The sequence below is a fragment of the Rutidosis leptorrhynchoides genome, chromosome 8 (assembly GCF_046630445.1).
Source record: "Rutidosis leptorrhynchoides isolate AG116_Rl617_1_P2 chromosome 8, CSIRO_AGI_Rlap_v1, whole genome shotgun sequence".
NCBI classification, from domain to species: domain Eukaryota; kingdom Viridiplantae; phylum Streptophyta; class Magnoliopsida; order Asterales; family Asteraceae; genus Rutidosis; species Rutidosis leptorrhynchoides.
Genome location: NC_092340.1, coordinates 371,589,132 through 371,600,094, shown reverse-complemented (window position 1 = coordinate 371,600,094; position 10,963 = coordinate 371,589,132). Strand labels below are relative to the sequence as shown.

The 10,963-nt window shown below is 34.8% G+C and overlaps 1 protein-coding gene across 1 annotated transcript; it reads left to right on the top strand.

The window, feature by feature from the left end:
* The first annotated feature begins 804 nt into the window (after positions 1–804).
* LOC139862416 (uncharacterized) lies at positions 805–1,548 on the top strand. The gene has a single exon (XM_071851016.1). The coding sequence runs from the start codon at positions 879–881 to the stop codon at positions 1,338–1,340; it is 462 nt and encodes a 153-aa protein (XP_071707117.1). The 5' UTR covers positions 805–878; the 3' UTR covers positions 1,341–1,548.
* The last annotated feature ends 9,415 nt before the right edge of the window (positions 1,549–10,963 follow it).

Genomic DNA, 10,963 nt, shown 5'->3' with positions numbered 1-10,963 from the left:
GCATATTATAAGACAAATATGAAAAGATGTAAGTAAATGTTGTTATTATTGTTTGTAGATCAAAATTCCAGTCACATCTTTCAATATTTGTCTTCCAATATGCATAAAAAACCATTTTAATAAACAAAAATGATTCAAAATCAAACAAATACAACCAATACATATTTACCAGTCTGTTTGAAAAGATTACTACTCCGTATGATTTACTTGACTAAACACCACCTATTGAATCGTATTTTATCAATAGTGATAAAAACTAACAAGATAATCGGTGACAAAAACCAACAAGATAACAGGTCAAGGTTTTAGTAATAATACCACGAGCAGTCGTAGCTTAGTGACGTCGGCTCATATCCTAGGCATGAAATTTTGAAGTACATAACTTGAGTTCGAATCTCATCAGAGAGTTTTCTCATGTTCTGAGTTTTCTCGGGACAGGTATTTTAGATATGATAAGGTAGATTGTTCGGAACTAGTTAGTAATTCTTAACATAGTGTTAAAAAAACATATCATTAATGTAAGGGTGATGATTTGTACACCACCAACTTTTAGCCTTACACCACCAAACGTGTTTTACAGTGTTGTACAAAATATAACATCATAATGCATATTTGGTAGTGTACGGCTAAAAATTGACGGTGTCCTAATCAATCCCCCGAATGGTATGCCTTAGGCAAGTTTTTACATGTTTAATAATAATATAGTTCATTACATATTTTATATTTTATATTTTATTTTTTCCATGAGATCCAATACATTTGAACATTACATCCCTACCTTCTATATAAATCCTTTCAAACCCCCTTATTCTCTCTCCTCGATTCACACTCCCGCTTTCCCTCCTAACACATTTTACAGTTTACCCCCCTTCCCTTCTATGGCTGGAACACCACCCAAACGACGCCGTGAAGACATCTCCGGCTACATACAAATAGATACAACAAAACGCCACAAAAATACTTACATTAACGAACAAGAAACTACCCAAGATTTACAAGATTTCTTCACGATTCTTTATACCGACTCGTTTCTGGATGTCACCAAACAACCCGAATCCGACCCGGACAACAACCCGACCCAGGATATCAAACACGAATTAGAGGAAGGCAATGATGAAAAAGAAAGTTTTATTAGACACCTTTTAGAAGCTTCTGATGATGAGTTGGGTATACCGGCGGTGGACGGCGTTGGTGACAGCGGCGATGGAGGTGGCGGTGATGAGATTGCCGGACCGGGTTATAGGGATTATTTGTTAGATTTATGTGATGGGTTGTGGGAACTTGAAGATGAGGCTGCTAATTATTATACTTTGTTGCAGTCTGAACTTTTTATGCAATAGTTGTTTGTTTGGGGTTTAAAAGTGACAGAAGGGTAATGTGTAGGGGGTGTGGATAAAAGAACATGTGGTAAAAACATATCAGAAGCAAGTTTGGGAATTTTCATTTTGTACCCTCGTACTTAACTAGAAGTTAGAAAATATCCCTTAAGTTAATGTTTAGAAAGGAAAGAATGTGAATGGTTTAGTCAATCATTTCTATTTTTTATCATTATGTTTTTCCAAAGTTTGTTTTGGTATAAATTTTCAGTGGTAAACATGCCAAAAACACCACACGTTTCACCTTCACTTCTAGTTTTGATGGATGTATGTAAATATCATCACTAATAATAGCATCCTGATTAAGATGGTAGCTAACCTTCTTCGGACTTGACCTTGTGCCTAGGGATGGCAATGGATCGAATATGGATCGGGTGAGGCCGTATCCATATCATATCCATTTATTTTTTTGTACTTTTCATCCATCCATATCCATATCCGTCGGGTGAAGCGGGTTAATGAATAATTATCCATATCCATTTAAATTTATTTTATTTTTAACAATTATAAGCGGTGGTTCACTATATACGATCAAAAGTAATATTTTTAATAGTTTATACGACCGAAAGTCACATTTTACTAATCTATATAACAAATATTCAATAGATAACCTATTAAACGTGTAAAGATATCGACATGTAAGTTGCTTACTTTTAGTTACATGAAATCACATTGGAACCACCAAAGTACGATAAATACATTTGATTATTTAAAAAAAACAAAATATAAAGAAAGTTATATTTTTAGAGAAAATATAAAGAAGGATGATTATGAATATAATTAATGAAATATCACTACATAAATTATACTAATTTGAGTGATAAATTTATATATTTAGTTATTTCGGGTGAAAGCGGGTTCATTCATGGATGAAATTTTTTCATCCACATCCATATCCATATCCATATCCATTTAGATCGTCCATATCCACGAATAATCAGGTGGATCGGATGGATATCCACTGGATCGGGTATCCATTGCCATCCCTACTTGTGCCACTAATAACATGCCAAAGACAATGAAACTAAATACCTTCACTTTTAGTTTTGATGGATGTATGTAGATATCTTCATTGGGATGTCCGATTCATTGAATATTCACCCGATCAGATCTATTTAAATGAATATGAATGATCTACGGATATGGATATACGGATATGGATATATGGATATAGATATGGATGATGTGAAAAATTAATGGATCGAGTATAGATGACAATTTATAATTCACAGATATATCCATTATCGTCCGAAATACATATATACATATAAATATATTACAGTACTACATGTTAATTAAAATTTATAAATACATTTAAATATCCTTATACATACACAATATAAACTATTAAATGTTATTAAATTTGTGGCTTATACAAATATAATGTTGTTAAAATATTATATACTACTTTATGAAATTGTATTACTATTAAGAATCTAGTCTTGAGAGTAACGCTTCTTTGCTGTATAAGTAAAAGTAATTATTTGGGTTTAATAAAATGTTTTACTCTGAAAAATATGATGTTTTGTAAATATATTTATGGGTATGAATTATATTTATTAATCCGCTTCATCTACGGATAGCTAAAATATAACTAAATTGATACGGATATGAATTACAAAAAATAAATGAATATACGATCCATTGTCATCCCTAATTTTCAATAACAATAGCATCCTAAGTAAAATGGTAGCTTACCTTCTTCGGACTTAATCTTGTGCCACTAAAAAAATACTAGAGACAATGAAAACTAAACAAGCAAACCTAAATGAATCGCACTAGGCCTGTTACAACTTAATTGTCTATTTCTGTACGACTCTTAATCTATTAGTAATTTTTTTTTGTCGATTAATCTGCCAAGTTAATCTGAATATTAGTTTGTTTTCAGGAGACACTGAATCATACACCCCTTCAGAAGGCAAATGGAAAAAGAGTTAAATTCATAAGGAAAAAAAGGTAAACAACCCCTAACTCACAAAGGGTAACATCGCCAACCAATGGGAAACACAATAATGGAAATAGACCAACACTTGAATAAGACGGGGGACACAAAGAACACAACACAATAAAGATATACATCAACGACAAAACAGACGAGCAAAGGACACCACAACCCCCAGACAAGCTTGTTGGTTGAATGTTGATTAATGAACTAAACGACAAACTTAAGTATGATTAACCAAAGAATATGTTTTGATGATGACACATACATATGCATAAGTGATGACCGACATCTTAAAATAAAACACGCAAGGTCACTAATCCATACTTTATCTTGCAAATGACCAAGTCAAACATAGCTTAAGAATAGAATTAAAAGTTCAGCAATATACAGGGTCAAAGGCACGGTCGACCGTACATCCAGCCGTGAAACCCCAAACCGAATTGCAACGCAGTTTTATGAAAACAAGTTTCACGGCCGCCATCACGGTCAACCGCAGTGCGACCGCAGTTTTCTCTGTTACCAATTTTGACCAAATAAAGTTTGACTAGTTCCCGACATCTATAATTCATGAAACCTTTTCCAACATGCTTAGAATAGATGCCCTCTTCATACTCAATCGAGTTTTGGTCATAAAAACACTAATTATGGTTAATTACACCTAATCACATCTTAATGACAAATTAACCAAGATTAGGCTTAACACATAAGTGTTAAATAATAACTTGTGATCTTAAATCTTATCTAGACATCCTTAGTATGATCATCAAGTACCAACACACTTAAGCCAATATCACTTGAACAATAATTGTTATTAAAATGACTTAGTGATTAATTAAGGCTAAATGAGGAACAATGCTCTCAAGTGTAACTAGTAAAGACTTGTAATCCTAAAATACACCTAGATACATTTAGGATGATCACCAAGTCCCAACTAGAGATTGCTCTTACCTTGTGCATGTGTTGGATATTAATGTGTGCTTACACATTAATCAAACAATATGTTATATTGCAATTAAACTTGTTAAAAGCTTGAATTATAAGTTGTGCAAATATCTATATGATTGATCCTAGAATAACTATCTCTTGCTATGTGTGAGTATTACTTGCTACTTGCCAATATGCGTAATACTCATAAATTTGTCAACTTGTTTAATATGTTTGCTATGTGCTTACTAATTAGGATTCAAGTAACTAACATACTCCAATAGATTAAGTGTAAAATGGTTCACAATGAAACTATAGTCAATTGTCTATTTGGTCTAGTCTAAGTAACTAAGTGTGATTGCTTATTCAAGTATGACCTAACCTTGATGTCTCTATATACTTAATGATTATCTTAGAAAGACATCATTCAATTAATCCCTACCCAAACTCAAATGGAACATGACTTGTGATTAATTGAAACTAAGAAGTTAATGACATAGTGACGAGTCTTTAGAATTGAACCAAAGGCATTAATGTGACTAACTAAGTCTTGACCAAACTGAGATTTCCCAAAATATCAATTAAGACACTCCTCCAAGAATGTTGGGTTTACTACTTGTGGAATGTTAAGTCACTTTCACACAATAAGACCAAATCTAACACACTTAATGCATATAGTACTTGCATAGGATGTTTGGTTTCTTTTGTAGGTGCTAGAAGGAGTAAAGGTGCTAAAAAGTGGTGTTCAAATTTGGGTCAAACGGCTATACAACGAATACTAAATTTGGACTGGAGCATGCACGGTCGAACCACGATCGACCGTGCTGGCAACCGTGTGTCAACGGCTACTTTTTGAATCCCACTATAAAAGGCAAACATTAAAGAGCATTTGAAGCTGACCCTCTTGCATATTTCATAGGCTTATTTCCAGAGATCACAAGGGCTCTAATTACTACTCAAATGTGATCAAGCAAGAGAAGATTCTATAATCTTATAGATATAGAATTTGGTTGTTGTAAACTTACTAATCAAAATCATTAATCTTGTGAGTTTGCTTAGTGTAATGTATGTCCTAGTATTGTCTTAGGGTCATTATTACAAAGTGTATAAGTCTTGTAACTTCAATTAGTAGAAGCATAGGCTAGCTTAGTGATCTACTTCCTTAAAGGGACTTAAGAAGTTGATTAATCTTATTTGGAGATTAATACTTGTCCAAGGTGAAGACAAGTTGATCTAGGTTGGAGTTGATCTTTTGAAGGGATAGAAAGATTAGGTTTGTTGTCTACCAAAGAAGTTGAAGACTTGTAAATCGGATCTCCACCGGGTTTGGAGAAAGGTGCTTAGTGAAGCAACAAATCCCGATTAGTGTAATCAGGGAGTGGATTAAGGTGGATTAGTTAACATCCACCTGAACCACTATAAATCCTTGTGTCCATGTTCTTTACATTACTTCATTCATCATTTTGAACATATACACCACACACATCAAGTTTGAGTTGAATTGGTTGATCAAAGTTAATCGAATTTGGTGATCAATTGAAAAAGTGTTCAAAATGTATCAAGTAACTATTCACCCCCTCTAGTTACTTACAATTGGTATCAGAGCGGTTGCTCAAATCATTGCTCTATAAACATTTTTGAAAGTGTCAAAATTTGTTTCGTGCAAAAACTTGAGTAAACGATTCTCGGATCAACTCAAACTATGTGATACTTGGTAGAATTGGTGAAAGAAGCACCAATCTTTGATAAGAAGGATATTGATGTGTGGAAATTAAGATTTGAGGTTTATCTCAAATCCAAGGATTACTACTTGTGGAGAATAATCAAAGTATGAGACTTTGTTCCACAAGCTAGTTCAAGACTAGTGAAGTCAACATTTCAAAACAATGATATTTTGAAAAAATTTGATGCAATTTCACTACTTCATGGAATTCTTCCTAGTGAAGAAATATTGAAGATAATTTCATGTGAAAGTGCAAAGGAATGTTGGGATTCACTATGTTCTCAAGAAGAAGAAAACTCTAGGAGTTTAAAGGGTAAAGGAACAGGGAATGATTTGAAGAAGCTTGGTGATTCTCAAGCAAAAGGTTTGAATGGAAATGTAGACTTTTGCCTCATGAGTTCTTGGAATGATTTGGATCAAGATGGTCAAAGTGAAGAAGAAGTTGAATCTCTATTCAAAGAAGATGATGTCTCAAGCATGGATTGCAATGAGGTACATGTATTCTATCCTTCTAATTATGAAGAATTGTTAGATAATTACAAGACTATTAAATTTGTGTATGATAGTAGTCGTGACAAAGTAAAGCTTTTGGAGAAAGAATTACACAAAGTTAGACAACTTAACAAAGTTTTAATTAATGAAAATAACACCTTGAAAAGAAAACTTGAAATGATAACTATTTATGATTCATCAAAAGATAAACTTGAAATGAATGTGTATCATGACTCTAGCAAACACAAATCATGTAATCAAAGTCCACTGTCCATTATTAGAAGCATTGAGAACATGGGGAAAATGGATCAAGCTAACAATTCAACGGTAGGGATAAGTCAAGGATTGTGTAATCTTAAAATCAATCAAAACCAATGATCAAAATGCTAATGAGAATAACTTTCTCAAAAGACTTTGTAATAATGAAAAGTTTTCTTACAAATGTAAAATGGTTCTGGAAAAATGATTTTAAAAGATTATTGAAGGAAGGTTAATTATATTCGGATTGTGTACTTGTGTGAAACTATGTATTGAATGCTAAATACAAGATTGATGTGTCTTGTGTATACTATGTGCATGATTGAATATATATATATATATATATACATATATATACATATAAATATAGTATATTATGTGACATTGATGATTATACATCGGGAGGATGTAATCATTCAATGTTAGGAAAAGAAAACTTGTCCTCAAGTATTCTATAGAACCTAAGAATCGTCAAAACGCGCTCAAAGAAAGAAGAAGTGAAGAAATTGGTGATCAGAAGAATCCACGGCAGCATCACGGCTGACCGTATACCCGACCGCAAACTCCTGTCCTGTACGTGTGAAAATTCATGCACGGCTAACACCACGATCGACCGTGCTTCGACCGTGCGTGGTCAGATTCTATTTTAAATTAAATAAAACCCTCACTTTTCTTTCATTCCAACTCACTTCAAAACACACACACTTTACACACGGCTGAGGAGATCGACCGCACGAAGAAGAACGCTCATTCTTTCAATCTTGTAAGATCCTGAATTTTTTGTGTGTCAGAAAATGTTCTCGAAAGTGTCAGTAAATGTGTGCATCAGAAAGCGCCACTAAAAGTGAACCTAACACTTATGCATTCTCAAAATTTACATCAGAATCAGAATCTGTCAACCTCAGTCCCTGAACTTTTAAATTGAAGTTGGAAACTGAAATTCGGTTGGAGAGCTGCAGGTATCGCGTTTGGAGCTCATGTATCGCGTCCTGGTTCGTCACGATACGCGACAGAGTGGGTTGAAACGTGATGGCCTTGAAACCCCCTCTCCTGACCAACTTGTCGCATTTGGGTAGGCTTTGTCGCGTCCAGGGTGTCGCGAAGCGCGACATTGTCGCAGATCTGACTATTTTGACCCGTTTTTAAGGGTATCTTTTGGGGTGTTTTGGTCTTTTCAATTTGTGAACGGGTTCTTAGCCTCAAAACTGATCAAGCCTTATCCCTAGCTCATTTCTCACCCTCACAAAACACTCTCATCCATTTCTAGAGAGAGGAACCTATTTTGGAGAGAGAGAGCTTGGTTTGAGGAAGAAGAAGTGTGAATCGGGTCAAGTCGCGAGTGTTAAAGTTGTTCATCTCGTTCCTAGCTACATTTTGGTAGTGATGGTAAGTTCTAACTCCGATTTTCATTGTTTGATTCTTGTTTGGGTTGGGGTTTATGTTAGTGATGAGTTGTAGAACCCACTTCTTATGGAATTTGGGGTTTTGGGTATTGTTAGTGTATGTGAACTCGATTATTGTGAGTTTAGGGTTTGATGATGAATTTGGAAGTATTTGTCATGGTTTGGGTGTTAAATCACTAGATTGAAAGGTTGTTAGTGTTTTGATGTTCTTAAGAACATGTTAGTTGGTCAAAATGGGTGTTAACCTCGAATTGTTGTCGAACTAAGTTTTTAGTCAAGATTTGACGAATCAAGTATGTAAATGCTTGATTCATGTGTTAAATGGTGTTTCGGAAATATAATCACTAGCCGTTAGTAATTTTGGGCGTTTTTGGGACTTATGTCAAAATGGGTTGACTTTGATTGGGTCGAATTTGGCAAGGGCTCAATTTTGGATTAATTGGATATTAAACGCTTTTGTTAAGTGTTAAATGATTTTTTGGATGTAATTACTCGCGAGAAGTAATTTTGAGTTAAAATGATATTTTAACATAAGTCAAACGTGGTCAAACGCAAAATGGGTAATGTGATGACCCGAAAAATTTCGACTAATTTAAACCAATTCTCTTTATGATTTAATATTATGTAAATATACATATAAGTATGTATATATATATATATATATATATATATATATATATATATATATATATATATATATATTATAAGATGTACAAGTAAAAACGACTTTCCTACAGTAAAACATTAATTGCTACAGTAAAAATGACTTTGCTACAGTAAAACACTATTTGCTACAGTGAAACCGTATTTTGCTACAGTGCTACAGTGAAAACTGATAAAAACCGTATTTTGCTACAGTGCTACAGTGAACCCGCACGTGGGAGGGCATTTAATGTTAGTGCCAGTAAAGCACGTGAGGATCCTAATCTTGTCACGGGTACGTTTACCGTTAATAATCAACTAGCTTCTATTATGTTTGATACGGGTGCTGATAGAAGTTATATGTGTAAAGACTTTAGTTTTAAACTAAAATGTGCATCATTACCTCTAGACGATAAATATACTATTGAATTAGCTAATGGTAAACTGATAAAAGCCGATAAAATTTGCCATGGTTGCGAAATGAATCTCGCTGGTGAAACCTTCAAAATCGATTTGATACCCGTAGAATTAGGAAGTTTTGACGTAATCGTTGGCATGGACTGGATGTCCAAAACAAGAGCGGAAGTTGTTTGCGCTGAGAAAGCAATCCGCATCCCTCGTAAGGATGAAACGTCATTAATGATTTATGGGGAGAAGAGCAACTCAAAGCTGAACTTTATCAGCTGTATGAAGGCCCAGAAACTTATAAGAAAAGGTTGTTATGCTATTCTGGCACATGTAAAGAAGATCGATACTGAAGAAAGAAGCATTAATGACATGCCGGTTGTAAGAGAATATCCCGGAGTATTTCCAGAAGAATTACCGGGGCTACCTCCACACAGATGTGTAGAATTCCAGATTGATCTCATACCAGGAGCTGCACCTGTAGCCCGATCTCCATATAGACTTGCACCTTCAGAAATGCAAGAATTACAAGACCAGTTGCAAGAATTATCGGACCGTGGATTTATTCGTCCTAGTTTTTCACCTTGGGGTGCTCCTATTCTGTTCGTCAAGAAGAAGGATGGATCTATGAGAATGTGCATAGATTACCGAGAATTAAATAAATTAACGATCAAGAATCGGTACCCATTACCGAGGATTGATGATTTGTTTGATCAATTGCAAGGATCAAGTGTTTATTCTAAGATTGATCTACGCTCCGGATATCATCAGCTGAGAGTGAAGGAAGAAGATGTTCCTAAAACAGCGTTCAGAACCCGTTACGGTCACTATGAATTTTTAGTCATGCCTTTTGGATTGACTAATGCTCCAGCAGTATTCATGGATCTAATGAATCGCATCTGTAGACCGTATTTAGACAAATTTGTCATTGTTTTTATCGACGACATATTGATTTACTCGAAGAACAAGGAAGAACATGAGCAACACTTAAGACTGGTACTGGAGATACTCAAGAAAGAAGAATTGTACGCAAAATTTTCGAAGTGTGATTTCTGGTTACAAGAAGTACAATTTTTGGGCCATGTTGTCAGTAAACATGGAATTAAAGTTAACCCCGCCAAGATCGAAGCCATTAGTAAATGGGAAACCCCGAAGACTCCAACACAAATTCGCCAATTCTTAGGTCTTGCTGGTTACTACCGAAGATTCATTCAAGATTTCTCTAGAATCGCCAAACCCTTAACTGCATTGACTCAAAAGGGAAAGAAGTATGATTGGTCCACAGAACAGGAATCCTCATTCCAGTTATTAAAGAAGAAGTTAACGTCTGCACCCATTTTGTCATTACCGGAAGGAAATGATGATTTCGTGATCTATTGTGATGCTTCACGCCAAGGTTTAGGATGTGTATTAATGCAACGCACAAAAGTCATCGCATACGCCTCACGACAACTAAAAATTCATGAAAAGAACTATACGACGCACGATTTGGAACTTGGAGCAGTAGTTTTTGCACTCAAAATATGGAGACACTATCTATATGGCACCAAGTGTACAGTGTACACTGACCATAAGAGTCTTCAGCATATTTTTGATCAAAAACAACTCAATATGAGGCAACGTCGCTGGGTAGAGTTGTTAAACGATTACGATTGTGAAATCCGTTACCACCCCGGAAAGGCTAATGTTGTAGCTGATGCCTTAAGTCGAAAAGAAAGAGTAAAACCTCTTAGGGTTCGAGCTTTGAATATTACAATTCGTACTGATCTCACAAATAAAATTCAAGCAGCACAGT